General features: G+C 40.5%; 1 protein-coding gene and 2 long non-coding RNA genes across 9 annotated transcripts in view; 2 read left to right on the top strand and 1 right to left on the bottom strand.

Moving 5' to 3' along the window:
• Nucleotides 1-7,593, bottom strand: part of BANK1 (B cell scaffold protein with ankyrin repeats 1) — a 141,468-nt gene extending 133,875 nt beyond the window's left edge. For 2 of the 6 annotated variants that reach the window (XM_066996832.1, XM_048066399.2), the window contains exon 1: nucleotides 7,442-7,593. In XM_066996832.1, the coding sequence (XP_066852933.1) occupies nucleotides 7,442-7,454 (13 nt within the window). In that variant the 5' untranslated portion in view covers nucleotides 7,455-7,593. Of the gene's footprint in view, nucleotides 1-2,556; nucleotides 2,734-7,441 lie in introns of those variants that run through there. The other 4 variants (XM_048066397.2, XM_048066398.2, XM_066996835.1 and 1 more) reach the window with 3 other exon arrangements.
• Nucleotides 7,594-8,358: 765 nt separating this feature from the next.
• LOC125183078 (uncharacterized) overlaps nucleotides 8,359-25,573 on the top strand; it is a 74,088-nt gene continuing 56,873 nt past the window's right edge. The window contains exon 1 of the long non-coding RNA XR_007164209.2: nucleotides 8,359-8,490. This is a non-coding gene — a long non-coding RNA (uncharacterized lncRNA). The remainder of the gene's footprint in view (nucleotides 8,491-25,573) is intronic.
• LOC136790835 (uncharacterized) lies at nucleotides 14,412-16,690 on the top strand. 2 transcript variants are annotated; one of them, XR_010831585.1, is made up of 3 exons: nucleotides 14,412-14,515; nucleotides 15,199-15,267; nucleotides 16,376-16,690. It is a non-coding gene; the product is annotated as an uncharacterized lncRNA (long non-coding RNA). The 2 variants fall into 2 exon arrangements; XR_010831584.1 differs by having other exon boundaries at nucleotides 14,412-15,267.

Raw genomic sequence — 25,573 nt, 5'->3', positions numbered from 1 at the left:
AAAATATCATTACTTCATTACATTTTGACAGGAAAATAGCTTGCTTTGTTCAAGAGACTGAACACAGGCACATTTCCACACTGAGAAACTTGAAGGGTAAAGTACAGCAAGGCACCAAGTGCTCCGTGCGTGTATTCTCAGAGAGACTTGAATGCGTTGGAGAGCCTTGACAGCATCTCAGTCAGGCTGGGGGGGCAAAAGGAGGTGGTGTTATCTTTCAGTGGGATGCTATCTTTATTTCTCATAAGAAGACTCTCATCTGGTGAATATAATATGTCTAAAACAGGGGATTTAGGATGAGGTCTTCACTCCTAGGTCTGGCTACGCTATCATCTAGTGGCATCTTAACCTGGTATCAAGGCAACACTTGGGCAGCCATGAACATCTCTTTCCCTTTCCACCTCTGATGTTGTCCAGAGAAGGAAAACAAAAACCAACCAACCAACCAACCAAAGAAAACAAACCAAAACCAAATCAAAACCACCAGGAATGTGAACTGAACAGAAGCCACAGGAGGACATCAGCAGAAAGACAAGACAGCCATAAAAGTCTCTTAGCTGATGACACGCATGCTTTCCTAGCAATTTTAAGAAGTTTTGCTAAATAGAATAAGATGGAGAACGTTAGACCTAAAAATACAGTCTCCTTCCAAATTCCTTACCCCAAAGTCATGTGCAAAACCTGGAGACTGCTAGAGCATGTTTCACGACAGCAAAGAGAAAAGCAAGACATGTATCCAGGAGCTACGGACTTCAAAGGCAGCAGAAGTTTTCTTATTAGCTGGAGGAATTAAGAAATATCAGCTTCTACTAAGACATTCAAGTGGAAAAGCAGAAAATACTTGCAATTCTTTTTTCAGCTATGAAAATCCGCAAAATTCAGGAACTCACTGGAAGCAGTTCCCAGTGGTTTCCCAGTAGTAGGTAAAAGGGTATAAAATAAGAAATTTGACAAAGGCACTGCATTTCAACTTCATAGCCTTACACAAATTGTCACTAGACCTTAAACACACGCTTAAAAATCCCTATTCCCTTTTTCTACAGGATGCACTTAAGTATAAGCACACTTTTGCACAAATACATGCACATCACACTTACCAGATGCAAAGGAGTATTTAAAATGCCAATAGATAACCAGAAAAAATTTACCACTTTACCCATTTTATTCCATTCGCTTTTTTGTTTTGCTTTTGCCTCCCAACAATAACATTGTACTTATCAATAACCACATTGAAACACTGCTGTATGAATCAGTACTCGAGATAAACACAGATCTGAACTGTAGAAATAAAATCATGGGGTAGCACAGCAACAGAGCTGGATATGCTCAAGACACTTTCCAAGAAAAATCCACTGCTCTTAAGATCTGTTTCGAAAAAGGTGCTGCTGCATCAGCCCCAGGGAAGGCAGAATGTGTGCTTGTGGAGCCGTCTCCACTCCGACCCCAGCATCCCCACAGTGCATCTCAGGAGAGGAAAGCATCACACGCTGCACGGCAGCCCCTGCCCAGTTCTGCACAGATGCTCAAAAAGACTGCAGAAATTTGGATAGGCTTTGAAATGATTTTGCAGTTAAAAGCAATCATTACTATCTCACTATTAGTGCTATTATAACTTTATCCTATTTTTTCTTACTTAGAGGTGCGAGTTTGGAGTTTGTAACATTAAGGCACTCATATTCTGGACATCCTTCCTAGTTTTCTATGTGATCTCAAACAAGCCATTTAATTTAGCACATCGTACTCCCTTTATTTTTAATATTATCATAGTCTTAAAATGAGTCATTCAACATCAAGATCCCACAGTAAGTTTGAGTGAGCTACCATAACCACTGAAAAAAACACAAGCTTGTGCAGCATCCCACCCAAGGGAACTCCTGTTGCTAGAACTACCATGTTCTTTCTCTAGATTTAGGTTGGGTCTATCTGCACAGCAAAGAATCGCTCTATAAAGACATACCTTCTGCTTTTTTCACATTATTACAGCACCCTGAATACTTGACTTTTTCTGCCCTTCTCGGAATTGCATTATATTTGCTTGACACAGTTTGAGACCTGTACTTAGGTTTATTTGTACAAATTTTTGTCTGATTCGACAGAAGTCAGATGCATTTTCTACATCTCCCTGAACATTAACAATAATTTTCCAGCACTTCTCTTATAAATAAGATACTACTAAGGACCAAGTTCAAGTAAATTTCATAAATAGGCAGCAGAAGCAAGTCATACCAATACAGAAATAAATAGATTTGGGTTTAATGCTTATTTTCCCTCCAAGTTGATAGATACTGCCCTGAAAGCTCCCATGCTGATGATCAGTTAACATTTAGGATGACTGCAGACCTGCACATTTTCGGTACCCACATCAACCAACCAACGCCTGACTTCAAGAAGACTGAGTACTCACAAATCCACCCAAGTTAAAGCATGACAGCAATTCCTAAGCATTTTGAAAGAAATCAAGTATTTCAAGCAAGGCAACCAAATAGGATCTTTAAAAACGCAGACATTTAAAAAAATCTGTGAACAGTCCATCCCAGATTTTCAAACGAAGCTTACCTCCCCAAAGTAATGGCAACTACCTGGCACTGTGAGCTTTTGAAAAACCGTAGCATTTTGTTTAACACTTGTCATTTACTCATGGTTCCCATATACGCTGGTACTGTCTTCATGAGCAAGAAGAAAGGAGAAGAAAGTTTGCTTTCCTGTTCTATTCACAGCACACATTACTGTGTTCTTCAGGTTTTGAATGCTCTCTCAATGCTCAGTCAGCACAGCTGGGTGACAGGTCTCTGAGGAAAGTATCTAGCTGGGTATCACTGAAGGGTGACAGGCAAAACAGGCTACAGTTAGGCAAAAACTCTGAGTAGTTCTTATGATAAATGAAAACTCGCAAAAGACCCCTAAAAGTGATTTCAAGATATTGCTAAAGTAAGTTGTACGTACTGTTGTAGATTTGTTGTAATTAATATTTGGCAATAACAAATAGTTATCAGTTGGCAATGGGCTGTATAAAATGTAAGCTTGGGGTGCTGAGCAAAGACACGAAGCAGTGAACCACAACCACAAACTGTAGCTATTTTATCTGGATAAAGTTTCGAGTCATTTACATCTGTTAAGCATCTGATGTGAAAGCAAAAGCATGCTTTCCAAACTCAGTTATACCTTTGCTTGAACTATATCAAACACATAAATCTTATCTTAATTGTACACACAGAAATATTGAAAAACAGAGTAATGATGGGAGTACTGTAATGATCAGAGACCTGTTTACTTAAGCGTCAGCCCTGTGATAGCATAAATTATACTCTGTGGAGTTAACACAAAGCCTTGCTTTCTTACTATGCAGGGAGCCAATGGACACTAAATAATAATCAATGATTATTGCATGCCATAGACCCCAGTTTAAAGTTTAGATTATATTTGTGATTTCTGTCTTAACTTCAAGGCAGTTTCAGCATGCCTAGATATTTAAAATATCGTTTTGAACCTACTACAACTTTTGTTTACGTTGAGTAAAACCTAGCTGCTTATTACAGATCATATTTTAATTGCCTGATTTTAATTTACACAAGAGGTCAGGGAAATTTCATTTTCTTCATGATAGCCAGAAATGACTGGACCTCCCAGGAATATATAATTATATATCACAATCTATTGCTGCTGTTTGCACTGTGGCACTCGTGCTTATTGCCTTCTAGAGGAGGTAAAATGTTCTTTACTGCCTACAAGCCAGTAACAGCGTATGTAAACTAAATAAATGCTCAAAGATCAGCTCCAAGAGAGACACTGAAAAGGAAACGGTGACACTGTAGTTCTCCAGTCCCTGGACATAAACCTTCTTCTTTTCAGAAGCTGAGATAATTGCTCTTTCTCTCACCTTTACTGTGGCATCAGTGATACACTCTTTCAAATGTGGGTGGTCAATTGCTTATATGTAAGCTTCAGTAATCAGTGCTTGCAAGAGAAGGGAGGCTGAAGAGGATTCACATAGAGAAACATCTTGTTAGGATCAACTTTTGAACCTGAATCAGCTACCCAACACTTCTGAGGGTCAACAACTGCTTTGTGTTAGTTATTCACAAGGTTCTTGAGTACCAAAGCGTAACAGCAGCTGCTTTTCTTCTTCCTCATTCAGTATCTTTTTAAAACTTTGTATTCCAATTCCTAGCCAACAGACTCATCTGTAAATGTTGCATCTGGAGTACACATCAGAATAACTTCTTTATCACAGTGAAGATTTCCATTTCTAGCTTTTAAGGAGTCAAATTTCAGCTTTAAAGTATCTGAACATTATATTTGTTTCTTTCTGCAGAAATATCAAAATATTTCATCAACAAAATAGGAACTTCCCTTCTAATTAAGACTGTAAATGGAAGACAGCAGTTTCTCCAGTACTTGCTTCTTTGATACTCAGATTGCTAAGACGTTACTATTAGTGTTAGTAATTGACATTATGTTATTGGTGAATCTACTTCAAACCTCTGCCACTAGACCCCTCATATTTTTGAATGATGTCATAGCCTGATGACTATTTTGTCCCTAAAAGCACAGGTCTTTAAAAAACTTTAAGGCTACTACAAATGAGGCCATTCCCAATTCTTAAGAAAAACAAAAATCAAGTATTATTTGTATTTATTCACCATCTAGATTCCCTTGCAGAACACCTGTCATGTAAATACTGTCCCAGAAACAGCTGGAGGCACAGAAATGCACATTGGATACATAAAGAGTGCACGATGGCATATCTCAGTGGTGCCACTCATTTTCATGAGCATGGAGGGAGTGATAACTCAAACATGACACAGCCACTAGCAAGTTATCCTGTCAGTACCTCTCATCTCAAGTGAAGACAGGTGTCATCAAGGATCAGGCATTACGGATGTTTTACCTTTACTAGGTACAGCATGTTCAACTGAATTTGTATGAAGAAGTTCATCTAGACTACGGTTTCCTACAAAATACTGACAAGCAACAAGACTGTCTCACCCACAGTGCACTCCGAAGAGTTTTCAGATTCAAGTGTGACTAAGCCATGGGCAATCCACTCAAAGCAACTTGTACCTCACAGCCAGTAAGTCCATCAGGGAAAAAAAAAAAAAGAAAAGATGTCTTTTCAGTGTGGTATGAAAGCTTTGGTGCTGTCGTAAAGCTGCAAGGGAGAGATCTATGTATGGCCGTCCCAGGTGGAGTATGAGGCTTGTGCAGAGCAATACAAGAAAAAACAAGAGACAAATGACAGCAGAGTAGAAGTCCACCATATCCACTGCTGGCTGAGCCTACAGCTACTTGTTTCCCGGCCAATGTCGATGTGTGGAACTGGCTGCAAGCAGCTGGGAAACCTGCCATGCCTCTGTGGTGCTCTGATGTATTTGCTCAGCAATTATTGCAGCAATTTCACATGCATACCTAGGATCTGACTGCCTTTATTCATCAAAAGCCAAACCTTAAACTGTACATCCCCAGGTCATGCACAATTGTACACTGTCATTTATATACAGCGACCACTAAGAATGTGTGTATGATTATCAGAATATAACTGATCATTACCACCCAGAAATAACTGCCTAATAACTAGGACAGTAAAATGCATTATTTAGAAATGCTATTAAAGATGTATTTTTGCTCATGCATGCTACTTTTTTCTTTAAAATAAGCTTGCAATGCTGCAAGTAGAGTCTAGATAAAAAATCCTATTTATCAAAGGCCAGATCCTAGTAAAACAACTATATCCATTTTACAGCCAGCTTTGAGTAGCGATCAAAGCAGTCCTGAATTCTGGTATTTTATCTACAACTGACTTATTATACAACAGGTTGGAAAGTCACTTCACCTTTCTTCCCATGTGTTTTCATCTGTATAATAAGCATAGTAGGTAGCAACAGCTTGCACTGCTAATATCACTTGAACGTTGCACTTGATAATTAATAAATAATAGGGTTACTTTGATATTATGATACAAAATCTAAGGTACTCTGAAGAAACTGTCTTGACATTTAAAGCACTCATTTAAAAAGGTGAGCCAGAACAGTAAACCAAAGTATTGAGTCACTTTTGCAGAGTCAGGCCTTCAGATCTCTTTCTTGATTCCTCATTCATAAAATTAGGATAAAATATAGTCCTGAGTTGCAAAGATAAAGCCGAACTCCCTGCCACAAGCAAGTCAACTGAGCCAAACCTCTGGCATCTGGCTACACATCTTTCATTTCCCCTCTGAGAGCCCAGCTTTGCTGCCGCTGGTTTGATTTAAGTGTTGCTGAGCCTTGCAAATTTATCTGAAGAAAATGGGAGCAGTAAGCACACAGCATTTCTGTGAATAAGGAAACATGACTGGGAAGAATGAACAGAGGAACTGGGAGCCAGGGGCTCCTGATTCCTGTTCAGGCCTGCCACTGGTTTACGTGTGACATTTGTAAATCATTTGATCTTTTTATCAGCTTTTTCCACTTGTAAATGGAACGGTAACACACTGTCATCTACCAAGGGAGTGACAAAATATACGCTAGCAGTTTTGAGGCACAAAGATAATGTGAAAAACCACTGAAAACATAAATAAGGAAATTAATATTTCTGTGTAAGGCATACCAGGTATTTGCCGTACAGCTTTATACGGCTAGGTACTATAGTGACTGCTGAGAGACTAAAAAAGAGCAATCAATTTTTAAATTAATAACATAGCATGATGTTAGCTAATTAAGACTCTATCCCAGCACGGCCATACATGTAGGACAGAATAAGGGTTGCCCACACAACATTTATTCTGTCATCTCCTAACTTCTTGGTGCTAGACTTCCCGCTCTTCGGAGAAGCTGCATTATGTACTGCAAGACAATAATGGGCACACTGAGGAGTATTTTCAGGGATAAGGTGTCTAAAAGAGGTACTAAGAGCAGCCTCCTCAATAAAAACTTTCACATAATTTGTCAGGAAAACGTACGTATAATTAGCATCAATCATTGGAAATATTCAAAGGGGGAAAAAAATGGTGGGGACTAGCCATATTAACAGGGTATGTAGCAACTATGCACCCACTTTTATCAAGAAAGATCAGGGATGACCTCTCCACTTGCCAAAACAACATGGAAAACGAAGACACCAAGTGCCTCCAGGAGAGCGGCATCTTGTACCACAGAAACCTCACCACAGCCGCCACCTTCACACCCTGCCAACAGCTGCCCACGCCCTCACGGACGACGCTGGGGGAAACCCACAGCTAAGCCCTCCTTTGCACTGGGCAAAGAAAGAAAGAAAGAAAAGAAAAAAAAAAAAAAGGAAAAAAAAAAACCCAACTCCACTCTCCCCCCATGCCCGCGGCTTCACCCGGCAGCCCCACGCTGCCTCCCCTTGCCCCCCGGCCACAAGATGGCGGCCGCAGCGGGGCAGCCTCGTGCCCCCCGAGCCCTCCCGTCGCCAGGCGCTGACCCCAGCCGGTCCCTGCCCCGACCTGCTGGCCGCATGGTGCCGTGGCCGCCTCCGCTCCCTCCCTGGCTGGCTAGCTGGCTGGCTCCGTCGCTTTCCCTCAGGGCACAAGGCGCTGCCCCGACCGCCGAGGTCGCCGCCGGCGGCCCGGAAGCGTGGGGCCGCCCCAGGCTCCACCCGACCGCGGGGCTCCGCAGCCCGCCCCGGCGGCTGGAGCGTGAGGGGAGCCCTCGCTGAAACTTCCCTCCTTCACCCGCTCCCTGTCACCCCAGGGATACACCACCCTGCGTGGAAACTGCCCTGAGGATGGAGATTTCCCATCCCCAGGAAGGTGTTCTGGCCCAGGGTGCTTGAACACCTCCTTTGAATTAACGATATTAACTTTTTGATGTTCGAAGATCAAAAGTTAAAAAAGTGAGACAAAGCAGCTCGTGAGAGAGCTGACCTTCAGACTCAGTCAGGAACCACTGATCAACGCGGCATTTTTCAAGTTTAAAATGAAGGCTAGACCCACCAGGAGTTGCCTCTAAAATGAGATTACAGAAAAGCTGAAAATACCTTCTGGAAAAAAAGAAAAAAAAAGAAAAAAAAGGTTTTTCAAAGAAAGCAAAGTTTTGACTGCGCTTCACCCATGGGTATGTCCTTCTCACTCATCTGAACCTCTGCGTTCCCCTGCCCCACCAGAACTGTAACGCCTCGTGGCTGATATCTGAAAAATTCGTCAAAGGTTTTAAAGATCTTCAAAGGTGAATTTGCTTGGTATTGGTTTCAGGAATGCGGGTGGCCAAAGTGTAGGAGATAAATGCTCGGCACAGCCTGAAGTGAAGGAAATGCAGCAAAGTGAATTCAAGCAGTTAGAGAAAGAAAAATTCACATCCATGAACAGTCTTTATAGATGCCTCAGCACAGCAAAACCTTCACAGTTTGCAATCAACCACAAACCACAAATCTGCAGGAGGCTGGACTTAAAGAACTATTTCTTTAAAGCCTTTGCATGCTGCAGTCCGCAGGTCTACCTGAAATATCTGAAAAACTGAATCATCGTGAGCTGTTCCTGTTTCTGTCATCACACAGGTAGGAATTTGGTTTTTAGTGGGTTGGGGGTTTTTGTTTGTTTGTTTCCGACTGTGTGCTTTTGCTAATGAGTGGGTGCTTTCAGTGAACTTCTGGCCTGTCCTGGCCTACCACATAGAGGAAACCTCTAGCTACATTTGCAAAAGAAAAATCCAGACTTCAGGCCTGTCAGGCTAGATGCACATCAGGATGAGCCTGGAATACTGCCCGTTGTACTTTTATGCTCATTTTTCACTTCAGGTTTTATTTAAGTGACAGGTGTCTAGGTAATACTGCATTCCAGCACTGTATTTATGGACACACAACACTAGAGTGTCAGTGCTCTTGAGTAGGGAGCAGGAAGAATAGGAAGGAGATATCTGATAATGGAGGAAGAGACATGTCAAAGATCAAACATTTAGAAATGTGGTATCTGAGTGTTTTGCCAAGGCAGCACTGCTTGCTGCTCCTAAAAGGTGGGTTAGATGATGAGGGTGGATGTGGTTGGGATATTTTAGCAGTCTGAGCCATGACAATGATCATCATGGTAGAAAGAAAACTTCATAAAAGAAAAAAAAAAAGAAGGTGTGAATATATTTAAATATAAAAATAACCGAAGTGGAACTTGGCACTCTGTCATTACCATAAAATATAAAACAACACAAAAAAAAACACAAAACAAATTAAAGATGGGACACTTGATTAAACCCATTTTAATTCCTACAGTAATATCTGATATCGAAATGAAGTATTTGTGTGCATAGGTAGATACACTAACATGACTACAATGGGAGTCTAAAAAACTGGGTACATAATGCTGAGGGAATTACAATAGTACATTTATTTCCATTTTGAGAGAAAAAATAAGCCTGCACAGTGGAAATTAGTCCTAAAAGGAAAGACTTGCTGTACTCAGAGTTTAACCCAAACAACAGGCAGGCTTCTACTAGTTGTAGAAAGGTACAGCTAGTACCTAGTTGTAGAAAGGTAGAACTAGTACCTCAGCTGAGTCCCAAAGCAAGAAGCTCTACTCCACGTGGAGGCCTCGCTGGACTCAATGCAGGTTGCACGTGTGAAGGCTGGCGATGGTATGGGTGGAAGGTGGGGTCTCATCTGGGGTGAAACAAGAAGGATGATGCTAAGTGTAGGGTGATCAGGGTAAGGCGGTAAGGCTGGAAACAGTCCAGCAGGGAAAGGTTGCTGAGAACATGAAGACAGGGAACGTAACACAAAAGTTGCCTTCTCTGAGGACTCTGCAGCTCTCAGAGGGGCCGCTTGGTGTAACGCAGACCATTTGGCAGGGGGTGGGTGCCTTAACCCCTGCTTGGTGACAGACAGAGTACGTTGGGGCTATGCTTTTAGTTAAACCTGCTTGAGCTTTTGCCACTGTGCCGAGCTGTTGTTGTCTGAATGCTGAGTTTTTCTGGGCCGTGTTGCTGCCATCACAGTTTTTGAGACCGTGGTTCTGGCCTGCCTAGGACAACGATGTACTCAACAGGGGTAACAGGGAGCGTGGTGCTGGGCTCTGACTCATTGCAACTCCAGACGGCCCGGTCATGAAGGTTATCTCTGGTGAGAGGTACTGTGTGCATGTGAGTGGATATTCCTGCCCATGCCAATTCTAGCTAAGACTCCTGCTGGCAAATGAAGTTTGCTATGAAGCCTCTCATGCTGAGGACCTCTCTACAAGCCCAGAAGATGAATCAGGTTTCCCTAGTTCTTTGACTTGGTAATGGCCATGCTTTGTATATACCATAAAGTGAAGGAATTTAACATTCATGCTGGAGATGTATGAACAGTCACTGTTTCTAAGCAAGGAAAACCTAGTTAAATTATTAAGCAAGTTTAGCACTTGTCATGAAGCAGTGCTATCTTAGAGGGAAAACAAACCAAAAAAAAAAATCCATGCTGAAACATGAAAATCATGCCACTGGCATGGTGTCAAGTGTTGTGTTCAGGTTGCCTGGGTGCACTCAATATGAATTTTGAACTTCAATTTCATTAAATTTACTTCAAGTATAAGCTTCCCTCAAAACATCCTAGATTTATAACACTCATTTGGGGATAATTATATGTTTCTGTAATGTTTTTTAGCTTTACTTACTCAGTAATCTTCTTAAAGCTAATTTCTTGCTAATACTGTTTTTGTTTTTCCTTTTCTGTATATACTGCTATTGTTGGAATAGTGGCTTCTTGTTTGGATATAATTGATGTTCAGTCCATTGCCAGTGTATCTTGCTGCATATATTCCATGTTTGTTTCCTACAGGTCTGCTAAGGTTTGAACAACTTTTCAGCTGTTAAAGAGCTTGAAGTGCTCTTGAAAGATTTATTCGCAGTTCATTATTAACACTTCATTTACTCACAGCTTTCATTGTAAATCTCCCTGATAATACTGTTAGGGTATCTTACAGTACAGACAGTATTGCTCTAATGGCTGGTGTAAGCAGTTGGGAGTATTGCATTTCAGCTGATGTGGTTTGTTTTTGCATCTTAGTAGGAGCTTGTATTTATGTGGAGTTTTTTAGATTCCTATTGTAGTTATGTTAGTGTATCTACCTGTGCACATGAATACTTCATTTTGATATCAGATATTACTGTAGGAATTAAAATGGATTTAGCTGACTGTCCATTCTTCTTGTTTAGTAGAGAAAAGGAGAAACTAAGTGCATGATTTATTTCTAAATATTGGTTAAATCTTATGAAGAGATATCAAAGAATTAGGAGAGTGCTAATCAGTTTGTATGATAGCTTTCAAGGAAGCAAGAAAATAGTGCTGGGGAACATCCTTTTGTTACTTAAGTTCATACTTGCTAAAATAATAAAGAAAATGTAGGAGGAAACATGTGAGTCCGAAGGAAAAAGTTGGTCTACACGATGTCTGTCAGTTAAGGAGAAAAACAGGTCATGTGAGGCAAATCGAATAGCTTCCTCCTCTAGTACCACTATGATTAAATTGGTTAATGACAGAGATGAAATATAAGTGAATATAAATATAGGTGGCCTGAAACATAAAAGCACTGCCAGTATGTCACAAGAATGATTTGTAACGATCTTTCATTTCATTGTTATATTAAAAAAGTCTGTTTCCTCCCAGAGTGTTCTTGGTGGTCACAGAAGAGTTTTATATAGTTTTGAAGAAACTTCAGATACACTATAACACATGTGTAGATTAAAAAAAACTCACTGAACAGATATAACTGAGAGCAAGAATGAATTTTTTTAAAGTTTTTTTTTTCTTTTTTCCTCATCTATGCGATACAGTTTTTATTATTGTGATTTAGCTTTTAACATGCATGTGCAGGTAACATTAAACCTCAACATTTTGCTTAAAATTCTACGAGTTGCTTGACATTTAAGTCTTGTAGCAACAAACTGAATTTATCATGCTGTGATTAGAAACAAGTGCAAATGCAGTTTATAGCATAAGAAAGTCAACACCACAATGTAATGCCATGCAGCAGGCTACTTTTACATACTTGTAAAGGTAATACCTGATGTGTCCTGTCTGCGTCTTATGGTAATTGCTGGTAAATATGAATTTTTAATGCTGCCATCATGGTTGTTTTATGCCTTTATTTGAAAATCTGTCTTGAAGAACTACACTGCTAATAAATCATTTGATGCAGTGCCCAACAGGATGTTCTTAGAAAAAATTAGATTGAATTGATTTCAACTCAAATCCCATTAAATAGACAAAGCAGTGGCTGATGGATTATAAGAAAAGCTTGGTCATAAATGAACTGCTGGTTTGTATTCCCCATCTGCAACCCACAAGCAAAGTGATGACCAGAAAGACAAAAAGTTGTTGTTCGAGCCAGTTCAGACCCCCAAGAGCAGAATACCACCTTTCATTCCCTTCACTGAAAGCCTCACTGGATGCAGATGTGCTGGCTTTGTTACACCTAGGTTACTCACTGTCTTTGGGCTGTATTCTTGGCTGATGAAAGTCAAGTTTATCCCTTCTTCACTCTCCTCAAAGTCCGTGGACATACCTTGATATATATATATATATGTATATAAATACATTACTGTTTTTTACTTTGTATGATACAGTATGTTCTTTTCAAAGTGTCAGAATGTCTGCCAGTATGTCTAGCAAAGTAGTGACTGCTTGAAGCACACAGAAGTAATGATTGGGTCATTTATAAAAAAACATTTATTTAGAATGGTCTGGAAGATAAAGGAAGGGGATACTTGAGCCGTGTTCTTGAAAAACAGTGAATGTACGTGTTGCAAACAGAGAAGGACAAATTTAAGACAACTTTGTAGGATTGTGGCAGCATCTGGTGATTTAGAGCTAATGAGGCTATTTACCTCAATGTTTGGGTTTGCAACAGGAGATATCCAGGTTTGTAATGAAATGAGCGTGAAAGTGATGTACGTCCCTAACCAACAGCCAGCAGCCGCTTCTCTTTGACTGAATGTGCCTGGGAGACTGGGGTGGCATTGTTTTCATCTCAGTAGCCATGTAACGTGATTCAGTCCTGACATTTGATTTGTTGGGGACTATATGTAATCATTCAAAGCATACTTATTGGACTGTAATGGCTTCTTAAAACAGTGATGATTTGCAGCCTCCTCCTGTTAATTTAGTAATGAGCACAGAGTTAATCTAGTCCAGATTATGGTCGGTATTCTTCAAGTAAAAAGAATCCTTTTCAGATACGACTCAAGCAGAGGAAACCAATAATGTGCCTATTAAGGAGTATTTTCTACTAACTTGAAGTTTAAGCACTTCGTGGTACAGTTTTCAAAGACAACTTGTCAGGTGGCAAAGGAATTATAAAGCACCTTTCACCGGAATGATCTTATTCACTTTTTAATTGGAGCTACTCAAAACCAGGTTGTACAAAACACTTCAAAATGAACAGCTCAGTCCTGTCAGAACAGAAGAAATAGACCATGCGACCTAAGAGTTTTGCTAAAATTATAGTCTAATTTGCCAATATTTTACTTTTCAACTAATGAGAAAATCTAACAGTTCCTGTTGCAGAAGCAGTTTAGGCATATATCACGTTGCCATTTACCCACAGGTAACTACTTGCAAAGATAGATTTCATATTTGCCTCTGCCTGTGATATTTGCAGGGCTTTTCTTGAGCTTTTTTTAGAATGGCTGATAAACATGATAAAATTGTTGTTATTGTTGTGTCCTGTCCTCCCCCGTCTCTTTTTTACTCTCATTGATTTCATTTCAGAGAAAAAACAAGTTTGTAGCATCAGCCGCCCAGCAAAGAACTGACATTAGAGTCCCATGAAGGAAAACATATGAGATTATTTAAAATAGCCAGTGGTGCAAATTTACAGAACAGAAACAAAGGATTGCTAGCAGGGATAGAAATAATCAGAACCTGTTAACTCCCAAGAGTGGATGGTTTGCACAATTAAAGAATAATATTTCAAAACTCAAGGAGAGGTGGATTTGGGTTGCTGCATTTCGAAGTTCTGTCCCTGCTAAACATACACTGTAATATGCTAAAATTTCATTAAACCGAGACACAGATGATTATGCAGAAATTCATTGGGGTGTAATTACTGTAATCTTCAAAATAACTGCCACGAGTCGGTTGGCAATCCTAGTTATTGAACTACAAATTGTGAAGGGAAAATATGCTATGATTTGAGACTGGCCACGCCGAATGTTCTGTCTGATAACACCTCAGTCTGCTGCTAATAATGTCCCTCAAAAGCCCTTCCATCCTCAAATTGCAGTGCTGAGAGGTAATAATGGGTATTTTGTGGAACGGGAGAGGTAGGTTCAGCCCAGAAATATTTGTGACCAGTCTGTATTTCCACCCCCAACAAACCTGTGGGAGCAGCTTAATGCTTGGCTCTGCTCATAAAGGGAAGAATTGGAGTCTGAAGGAATATTGCTTCTCTTCTTGATTGTTTGCCTATAGGTCGCGTGGAACTGTTTTGCTTTGTTTTCTCCAAAAAAATGTTTTCTCCAAACTCAAATGGCAACTTTCCTGAAGGTCGGCTTGCGAATCTCCGACCTCAGTGCCTCCCTACACACAAATCATCGCACATCCTGCTGCATCCCAGGTATTAGTTAGGTGATGCCCATCTGGAGTTGGAAAACACTGTTGCAGCAGCTGGATTATCTCAGTATTCTGGGGGAAAATAAATAAATAAAGCTAATTTAGGTGCACAGAACATGGAAGAGGGGCAGGTCAGAAGAAGCCACAGCTGGTACCTAAGTTAGTGCTGCATCCAGTGGGGCAGAGCTGCAGGGGCGCGGGCGGCAATGTGACTGGGGAGAAAGGAGAAGAAAATACAGCACCGAAGGCAACTTTAAAGAGTTGCTTGTTCAGCATACATTTTTTATTTTTAGTTTTAGTTTTTTAAGCGCCCATATGTAGGCGGATGCTTTGAAAATAGGACAGTGTGATGAGAATGACTGTTAATATTAAACGTATTAGGTAATAGCTTTGCATAAAGTTGAATTTGAAAAATGACTTTTTTTTCTGCCTTTATTTTGCAAGAGTCTTGTGATATATTATCATGATTGGTTTCAGTTAAGTACAGTTTGGAAACCCCTTATTGTTAAATCATTTCCTTCCCTTTTTATAGACTTCTTTTTCTCACATCACCTGCCTCTCTGCGGGTAAATTCGCACGTAGCCAAGAAATGGTCCCGTCATTTTTAAAAGCCCTTCAGGAGGGAGGGAGAGCTAGAGAGAGATGCTCAGTCGGGAATGCTTTTGCACATTCAGCCTCTTCTGGCAGGTGGAACCCGCGGAACCTGACGTTTTCGAGAGCTGTGAAGCTCTGGGTAGCACTGATCCATTTTGTAGGGTACGTAATAACATCTTAATATACTTTCTGTTGGAAAATAAAAGCAGGAGAATTTTTCTGTCTGAATATATAATGTATGAATGACTGCTTTTGAGACACTGATACATAAATTATAGATAGCCTTTCAGATTCCGCACTATGTATTATTAATTAAAAACTAAAGATCTTCATCTACACCCAAGTTACACCCGGATATTTAGGCCACTGGAGAACATATTGCAGTGTTGCAGACTATGTAGCCCAGGCAGAACGCAATAAAATGCTGCCTTTTTGTCATTTATGGGTAGTGGTTCAGTACACAACATGCCCTGAACCTTCTCCTACTGGAGTGGACAGCAGAGCTTTTGCTTTATGAAGAGGAGGCATGAACAAGAATTAACGGATGTTGTATTTTCTTTAAAATAGTAATAAAGAAAGAAATATTTATATCATGCTTTGCCTAGATTATATAATTTCCCACATGGCACGGTGTGCTCCAGGAGATCTCTTTCTCTCTCCCTTTCCCTCCCTCTCTCTCTTCCCACCCCCTCTTTACGATAGATTTTAATGTTATTTGATGGGTGCTGTACTTGCCTGTTAGATTCTTTCTCACTTGGAGGCTTAGAGAGTAAATGGTGAAGACAATCAAAATTGTCTGATATTCCTAATAGCCGAGGCTCTGAAGTAAAATCAAAGAGATAAGAAAGCACGTAATCCCAGCAAGCCACAGTCTGTGGCGATTCCTTTTACGTTAAAACACAAACAGCCTATCATAGATGACTAAAATGTTGGCTAGCAATTATAGATTCATATTAAAGAACGTATTTAGGGAATGTCCAGTGCTTGTGGGGTTTCTTGTAACCCGAAGAGGATGTGCTATAATTGACAAATAGTCTCAAATTCATCATGTAAGGCAAAATGTAATAAAAGCTGTTATCCAGCATGTCTACAGTCACAAATTTAACAGCTATCAGAATGTCTGCCCAAGTCTGCATGACACTTGAAAACATTTTTTTAACTTGTTTTGTGTGGAGACCTACAGACAGTTGTGTGTTTGTTTACGTTGTATGAAGCAGTGATAAATTCTACAGTAATGTATGTTTTTGTGGTTTTTCACTTTTTCTGGCAGAATTGCTCATGCTGGGACCATTACACAGAAAAGGTACAAATGTCATACAAAAGGAACAGAACACAAATAAAGATAAATGCAAGCTACAAAACACAGCCTAGAATGAGAGCTTCACACATCCTGTAGCTCTTGCAGTGGAAACAGAGAAATTGTTCGAGGAGTGGAGCCCCTTCAAAACCTGTACAGATCTGAGGTGCTTATTGTCTCACGAACCAGATCTTGTCACAGCCTCCTTAAGCAAAATTTCCAAAGACTCCAGGGGAGTTACCACAGCCAGACATAACTCCCTGAAGTGCATACATGTTAAATTAAAATTAGATTTGGAAGAAGATTCAGTGTGAGGGCTGGCAGGTTCAATCATTATTTCTTGTGTATGAAAAGTTTACGTTAATTAAAAGATTTTCTTTAAGGGATTTCACAGCACTGTAGAAATACCCAAATTTAATTTAAGGACAATGACAGAGTTTTTCAATCAACTTACGGAACAGAAGGAAAAGATCTTTCTGCAGTGTTTCTGACAACTGAACTTAGTGATAAAGGTTTTCAAAAGTCAATCTAAAAAAGAAAAGGGAAAGTTATGCATTAGCAAAATAAAAATCATCAGTAATCTCGGAGTACAGCTTGTGAATGTAAGTCTACATCCTCAGTGCACATTGATGTCTTTAAGGATTTCACCTAGGGAACTGGTCTCGGGCAGTGAGAGTACCATCCACTTGTTTCCTTTTAGAGATGAGCAGGTAAGTGCCATGTGCTGGTGACCCAATCAAAGAACATTTCCTCCATTGTCTTTCTTGGAAGCAGCTGCCTTCCTGAGCTCCTCCTTATATGCAAGCATCTTGTTTTGAACTGGAGTCCACGTGGCAAACAGCCCTCAAGTGAATATTTGAATGAGTTTTTCTTTTTTCCTGCTGAATAATCCTGTGCATCCCTTGCAGAGATGAATGAAAACAAGAATGAAAACAGAAGGAGGGATTTGGGGCATGATGCTCTGTCAGCCTGCAGGGGGATGGCTGCTGGGACTTGTAGGTTGCCTAGCACTGCACCCATGTATTTGGCCAGTTGACAGCTGTTGGAACAGAAGGGCCCTAACTGGGCAAAACAAGCGGGTTTCTGAGGCCTGTCTCACCACCCAGCCCAAGCACAGCGGCTGCCTCCATCCCTCGAGGCTCTTCTCCCTTGTGCGTCACCTCCTTCGCTGCAGCCTCCTTCCCCGCCTCCCATACCAGCCATAGGGAAGAGGGCAAGGGGTGGGCTGTGCCAAGGTGAAAAACGATGTGGCATTGTAGGGGATTGAAAAGCACTGGCCCTTTTTCCGTTTCCACGCTCTGGGAAGCCCACCTCACCAGAAGCTGTTCTGGTCGTACCCTGTGAGGAACCCTCAGGGGCACAGTGATTCAGAGCCACACCACTGAGTCATAGTTCAGCGAAAGTGACTTTCACGAAATACTTCTTGTGCATTTTCTAGCTAAGCAGGATGGCAGCAAGGTCAAAAGTTATGCTGATCCAAAGATTAATGGAAACACATCTGAAGTTCCAGTACTTAGAAGCAAGAAGTTTGGAAATGAGATTGAATCTGGGGCATTGAGTTTAGGACAAGACCTCAGATGCAGAGGATGGAAGGTACCTTTCACCTTTATTTTGAACCTCTGATGTCGTCAGGGACAATATTCTGGATGTTGAAAAAATCAAATTCAAAATTACAGTGCCTTTCTTTCCTGCTTCCCTGTGCTCCAGGGGAGAACAAAAGTTAGCTTTCCTCCTCTACCAGTCACAAATCATACCTTCTTCTATCACTTCATACATGCAGGAATGCACACAAGTACTCCTGCATGTGAGAGCAATGGATACATATCTCTCACCTACCTATTTTAGTATCCTGTAAGCAAACAGATTATTCTATTTTCAGTCTCCTGTGCAGAGTTTTATGGTGCATGTGCAGATATGAAATCAAAGGATTCAGGCAATGCTGACATTCCCATCATGTTCCCACGCCTCAGAATAAATTGTTGTGGTTTTTGTTAGCACACTGCAGTTCTGTGGGGCTTGCCTTTTGAATATACTGCTTCAAAGCAGGTTTTTGGAAATAGCTATTGTGGCAGCAGGATGCTGAGTGGTGTGTGGGCTGTGTGAAAGTGGCTCAGATGTGGAACTCCAGCATCATGGCTCACAGGGATTATCAAGCACCAAGCAAGCAATGCAATAAAAGCTGCAAAGTGAAGGCAGACACTCTCTGACTTCCACGGAGCAGAAAACCAACACTTGTTCCTCTGAGCCTTGTCACCCGTCACATTGTACAGAATAGGGAAGATGAGCTGTGGTGCACGGCAACTGTGTACAGTGATGTATATTTGAAAATCCTCAAGGGTAGAGCCAGGTTGTTGTCACCAAAATGAGAATTATGGTGCACACGGAGCAGCCGTTTAGTCGTGTGTTTTTGTCTCTGGTTGTGGTGAGGGCTGCTTTAAGAGGAAGAATAGTGTCGAGGCAGACAGCCTAGGTGAAAGCCATGGTGCAATGTCTGTTTCCTAGTGTTTAACGAAAGCAGCTAGAAACGGAAGGTTTAGCTTCAAAAGCCAGGCAAAAGTAAACCTAAAACCAATGGCATACTTGTATTCCAGACAGCTGCTCTTTCTGGAATTTTGTAGTGTTTTATTGATCTTTTCTCTCTTTTTGAAACCAGTGTAGTTAATCAAGTCCACTGAAACCAGTGGGAAGATTCTTATCAGCATTAGTGGATATAGGATCAGTCCTTTAGACATGGAGCTAGCTTTAGATGTAGAAGGATGCAAAATTCAATGTGGAAATATAGAAATATATTTATATGTATGTACTTAAAGTGTTTATACACAGAGATATATGTGTATATATAAGCTTAAAACATTTCTGAAGCAATCGCGTAGAGTGAATGCTATTTGCAGGACAGTGTATTTCATGGCAGTCATTTATTATGCCTTAATTGCTGTCCTGTTTGTGAGTAATTTGGTACCTTTCTTGCTGTCTAACCCGGTGTGACACCACATATGCTACCTATTTCATATCCAGGCCACAGATATTCAGGTGTGTATACCTCGAAGGTATTGTAGAGCCTTGTAACAAAGTGTTTTCCTCCTCTGTCTTTGATTAACTAAAATCTGGGCAGCTCAGGTTTGAAATACAGTAGAGGTTGTTTTTGTTGGTGGTGGTGGTGGTGGCTTTTTGTTTGTTTGTTTGTCGATTTTGCTTTAATTGACTCATTCCAAGGAAGTTTATATATTTATTTATTCCCTTGTGGGTGTAGAAAGTTGACACCATGTACGTAGATGTATGTATGTGTCTGTGGATACTACGCACAGGATTTTGTTACGCATACTGGTTGTATGTCTCTCTCCTGTTTATTCTTGAAAAATTGAAGAGGAAAGTGGTTTTGGGTTAAGCGGTTAGAATTATGTATATGGTAGACAATTATGTTTAAGCAGAGATCTAAAAATGAGATTGCAGGAAAGCTATAAATATTGGCCATATTTTGAAGTGAATAGACATAGCACTCCTTCCCACATCCAAAGCTGCCACTTTATATTTGGAAAGAAAAGTGATACCTTTATGCAGCACACGCACGCGTTTCCTTTGCTGAGTTACCTCCTTGTTCAGTGAAGACAGTAGTCTCGCAACTGTCCGTGCGGATTAAACTGAATGGAAAAACTCCTGTATTTTTTAAATAGAGCAGGCCTGTTCCCATTATCAGGATGTTGCAATGGAGCCCAGCAGATGTTCTGCCAACAGAACAGTGCAGCTCACTTGGACATTCTTGTATGAACACCAAAAATACATTCGATACATATGCATACTACCATTTGATATTAAAACATAACACATTGAACTATTTAGTCTGCAGGTGGTGCAAAGGTTTTCTCTTGTCTGAGGAGTCAGAAACTCCTACAGAAACTCCAGGCCGAGTCCTGAGCCACCGACACAATTTGTAACGTGAACCTACTGCAGGCCTCGGGAGACTAATCTGATTATTCAGACAGAGCAGGTACGAAAGAATATGAAATTGAAGCTCCAAGTTAATACATTTTTCAATTAACTTCTTGCTGTTTTTTTCCTTTTTGAGCAGCATTGCTTTTTATTTGAGTGAGTTGTATGTCCACAGGAAGGCAGATGGGTACAGATCCTGACCTATGTTATACGGTAGGTGGGACACCGTGAGATGACATTTCAGTGCCTTATTTAGTGCAGGGCAGAGGACAAAAAGACCTTGTAACACATGGTAACCTTGCAAAGAAGAGTCTGGGTGAAGAGTCACAGATGCCTCACTGCAAAGTAGCCATGATGCCAGCTCCAAAATGCGTGGGCTTGTACTCAGGTGATTTAGGGCCCTTAAAATACCTCCTTTCATCATCACGTTTTTCTGAGTACTTTCATTACATGGATTAGGACAGTAAGAGCTGAAGTTACCACAGACTTCTCTGAATCAAGTCTTTTGTCTGATCTAAACAATAAAAGGTCTTCCGATGGAGCAAGTGAAATGCTCACTGCAAAGCCCCTACCTGCTTTTTGTTTTCTGTGAAGTTTTTGAGTGCTTTTCCTCCGTTTGTGCCTGGGACACTTGAAATGTCCATCAGAAAAGTCAGGAACTTCTGTTTCTTTAGAAATGAGAACTGAGATTCTCACTGAATGTACTGACTGCAGTGCCTGAACCACAAGAAAAAATATCAAATACTATGAGATTTTCCAATAACACAGCGAATTGGCTAAGTTGCAGAAGCAATTAAAGAGAGGCACTGCATAAGGGATGTCCTACAGTTAATATGAGGTAATATAGGGCTTTTTTGTTTTTATTTTTATTTTTTTTTTGTAATAGAAGAATCTTAGCTCTCTGCACTACTCCTTATGCCAATCTATGCTGTTGTAGGTGGTGAGAAAATGAAGAATTATGCTTGAAATTACCATTTCCTAACAGATTGAAACTCATAACTGGCAAACTTGCCCATTCATAGCAGCTATTTCTTCAAAAGTGTAGGAATGAGAAACCAAACCTTTCAATTTTTTATGACCTGTGGCAATTTTTCAAATTACATGAGACAGTCATAGTGCAGGATGACATTGGGGAAGATACATAAAGGACAAGAGCACTTATCAAAATAGTGCAAGCAAGCACAATTTCATGGCAGCCTACCAGCAGCTGGAGTCAAAGGTGTAAGTGAAGACACTTGACTCTAAAATGCCCCAGTACTTTCATCCCCACTAATTGTCAGGCCCAAGATCAACATCTTTTGACTCCTGCCACGTGTACAATGGCTGTCGGACAGAGCAGAGACCATAGCCTGGCTGTAGGGCTCATTAGAGCTTAATTGTCCTCTCCGGAAAGCAGGGAGGCAGCACATGGCCCTATGTTCGTTTGCATCTGTTTGCATCTGTTGCATCTGTTGCAGCCAGGAAGCATAACCCTATGGGCACCAAAGCTGTAGTTCGAGAAGCCAGCAGGCCTCCCTGTTGAGGTGTCAGAAGCCACCAATAATTTCACCAGCAGAAGCTGTGCAATTGTTGAACTCAAGATGCAGACATCTCGCATACACATTATCCCCACTGTTTCTTTTTTCACCACTGCACTTAGTTTCTGATCAGTCTGATTACCTGGAGTAGATGGATTCTGTTCCTGACCCCCTGACATTTGCTTCTCTTTCCCTTTCATCCTTCATCTCTTGCCCATCTTCCCCACTTTCCTTTTGATCTTTTTTAATTTGCAGGTCTTGCAGGAAAATACACAGTTACCACCATAACAACATCAATATTATTAGAGAGAGGTGTCTTTGATCTTTTTTCCAATAAAGTCAACGCAGAAAACTTCTAATTTGTGCTGAAGGGGTGTTCCACACATCTTGCCACTTTAATGAACTTCAACTCGGCGTTTTACAGTCTTGTTTAAGAGATCACTGAATACATTTCGAATGCTACCACTACAAAAACAAGGTATCAGAAAGGACAGCGCTCTTCAGAGGGACAAATCCAAGCAGTGGCTGGTGAAAGTTGCAAATTTGTTCTCAGGGCATGTTCAGTTCTCCTACCGTTAGAATAATCAGAAGTATTTGCTGTCGTTCATAAAGACATTTGTTGAAGCAATATCAAATATTTGGAGAAGCACAAGTACAGAAGGTCTGTTGCTTTATTTCATATTAATTATAGCCACATTGTCTATATTTGTGCAAACACAAAATGAGAAAATTCCTTTTCTGAAATGACTTCTGCTGTAAGCAGATTAGGTCCCACACAGACAGAACAGAAACAGGAATATAATGGAATAAATGTTATAAATTATTGTTTTCCTATTTTACTCTTGTTTTATATAAATCTTAACTAGTTAGCTATTTACTGTCCCCTTTCCCATGTTATTACTGCAACCTTTTTCAATGTCTTCATTCCCTTTGAATATCTTCCTATCTTTTCAACAGCAAAGCATCAAACTAATGTCACATTAAGCCTGGTTTCTATGTGAAATGTTTCTGTGAAATCTTATAAAGACTTCACTTATCCTCTTTAGTCCCTGTATAAATAGCATAGCCATTTTTTCCTTTGTCAATCTTATAGTCTTTCTGCAATTTTTGAAGCTGTGCAGGCTCCCTCTGGTGGTCAACTGCCACTGGCAAGCTCAGAAATATTTTCGGTAACGGGGAGGTAGATTGTAGGAGTTTAATAGGGAGATTAATTCTTACATTTTGCTCTTTATTTATGTGGATTATCATTAACAATGTAAGTTAATATAAACATAGAAATATAGTTGTATTAAGTAATAAGTATACATAAATATAGAAGTATAAAACTAAATTTGTCATGATACTCTAACAGTCTTCTAAGTAAAGACTACTATTTCATTTACAAATATTTTGGTACCTTAGTTGCTAACGTGCAAACCAAGCACTGTTTCTTCCTTTCAAAGACTGCAAGATAAGGAAAGTTCCTTTTAGCAGAATTTATCATCAGGCAATGATATCAGGGCTGAATAAGAAACAATCGTCTTGCCCCCGTTTCCATCTTTCCAGATGCTGTTCTCACTTCTTTTCCATTTGTGATTTAGTCCTCCAAGGCTGGAATGGTTAGAGAGTTTGGCCATTCATCCGTCATATCAGCAGGTTTGAGCTTTTGTCATTCCCTGTATTGCAGCTGTGTGGATCACATGCAAACCTTTCTTCTCTTCCCTTCTTGGGGGGGCAGTTTGCAGTACATATAAGACACGCATCATAAAGCCAAGCATAGCTGTGTTGCCCATTTTCCTGATAAAGATATCAGGCTTTGTTTATTAAAAAAAAAAAAAAAAAGCGCATCTTGAATGCTTTTATTTCTATAAGGCATTTTTCAATATTTTGTTATTTTTATCTTGAGTTATGTGAGTTTTAACAGCACAGTTCAAAGACTGAATGTGAACTGTGAACCATTTCTTCAGTTATTTTTTTAGGCTAATCCAGTGCCAACTAAAATCAGTGAAAGCCATGGACTTCATCAGAGGTAAATCTTGCTCTTAATTTACTTGCATTCAGAACATAAAAGATAAAAAATCACCTCTCTTCATGGCCTGAGCGGGCCAAGTGTACCTCAAAACAGACCTTCGCACAGAAAAGATGTGTTTGATGGTTCCTCAGTGGAATAACACCACTCATGGCTCAGCCATGGAAACAAGTCTGTAGGGACTGGATGGCAGAAGAAACCCAACTAGATGCTCTTTACAAAACATCCCGGTTTTAAGCCAACAGCCGTGTTCTTCACCCCACTCTCCCTGTCTACTGTGTGTTGCAAAGCCATGTTGCAATGTCTTCAGAAGCAGGCCATTCGACCAAAACCACTGCGGCCACAGCTGCAAGCATGCACTGCCAAACAGGACACATGAGCTCTATCCATTTGCCATTATTTTGCTGGCGTATGCCTGTCAGTGGCAAATGCATAGCCGGGCAGGGCTGCAATACCACACTTCATTCTGAGGCAGCTGAAGAACAGTCAGAGCCACCCTCCACCTTGCGAAGCCTTCCTGAGAAGGAAATAGGGGGTCTTGTGTGTTCTCTCTGCACGCTGGGAGACAGCTGGGGTCAAGCAGGGAGAGTCACTGCAACAACTCAGCAACTTGGTCATCGTTTATTTAGATGATCAGGGACTTAGGGCTTGCTTGGATGCGCGAAGGTAGAAAGATTTCTTCCATGCTGCATCCCCTGCACATGAATATACTTGGCAGACAAGGACATTTGAAGTACCTCTCTATGGATTTGACACAACTTGGCCCTACAGCCAGAAGAAAAGTTGTTGTTTCAACTACAGGGAACAGTGCACACTGTTTGGGAAGGCAAATTCAGCTGACTGTACACATAATCCCACTGGTTTTGGCCACTGTGCCCCTTCAGCAAGAGATAGGATTGAAGGAGACACTATACCGTCATCTAGAAAAGTGAAAGACAAAAAAAAGTGCCAATTGCCTCTTTGCAATTATCTAGTATAGGGCATAAAATCCTTAATTTCTTACACTGTATTACACAAGTGATCTGAAAGCACATTTTGCCTTTGTATACATTGATACTTCACCGAGTTCATTGGTGAAATGATGCCAAAATTCTGACTGTGGCTAATCAAACTGAGCTAAGAACTGATCATAAGCCAGACTGAGCAATTCTGAGGTTTTCTGAAGTATTCTTGAAAAGAAATCCCAGGAAAAAATAATTGACAGAATATATCTGACATTTTCTTTGAGTATGTGCATGCTGTACTGTTTCTGTAATGTGTCTAGATATTCCTTATGAAAATTCTGCTTAGCTCCCAGACTCCTTTTGAATTAAGCAGGGAGAATTAAAGAGGCAGACCTAGAACTATATTGTTTTTAGAATTCTGATTCGTATTTAAGCATGGGAAATATTTTTTTTGGTTTACAAGGATGCAATAACATTGCTAAAGATCTTAGCATATGTTGACTGAGATTTTTTTTTTTTGTTTCTGAGCATGTTAAAAGGTCTCTGGTCAGTTCCCCGACTACTTTGAAAAGAGAAGATTCTATGAAGCCAATAAGGCTCCAGTGCGTCCAGCCATGTCGAGAATGAAGGAAAAACTTCCCTTAAAACAAAGGAGGCAACTACTGTTTGTGGCAAAGGACCATCTTTGACATTCATGAACATGTTCCTATACCCATGGGAAGTCTGATCCACATGTCTAAATCATTCAGGTGACTTCTTCCAATTATTTCAACAG

The sequence above is a fragment of the Anser cygnoides genome, chromosome 4 (genome assembly GCF_040182565.1).
Source record: "Anser cygnoides isolate HZ-2024a breed goose chromosome 4, Taihu_goose_T2T_genome, whole genome shotgun sequence".
Lineage (NCBI taxonomy): Eukaryota > Metazoa > Chordata > Aves > Anseriformes > Anatidae > Anser > Anser cygnoides.
The sequence above is the reverse complement of the archived record's forward strand: the minus strand, read 5'-3'. Positions and strand labels throughout refer to the sequence as shown.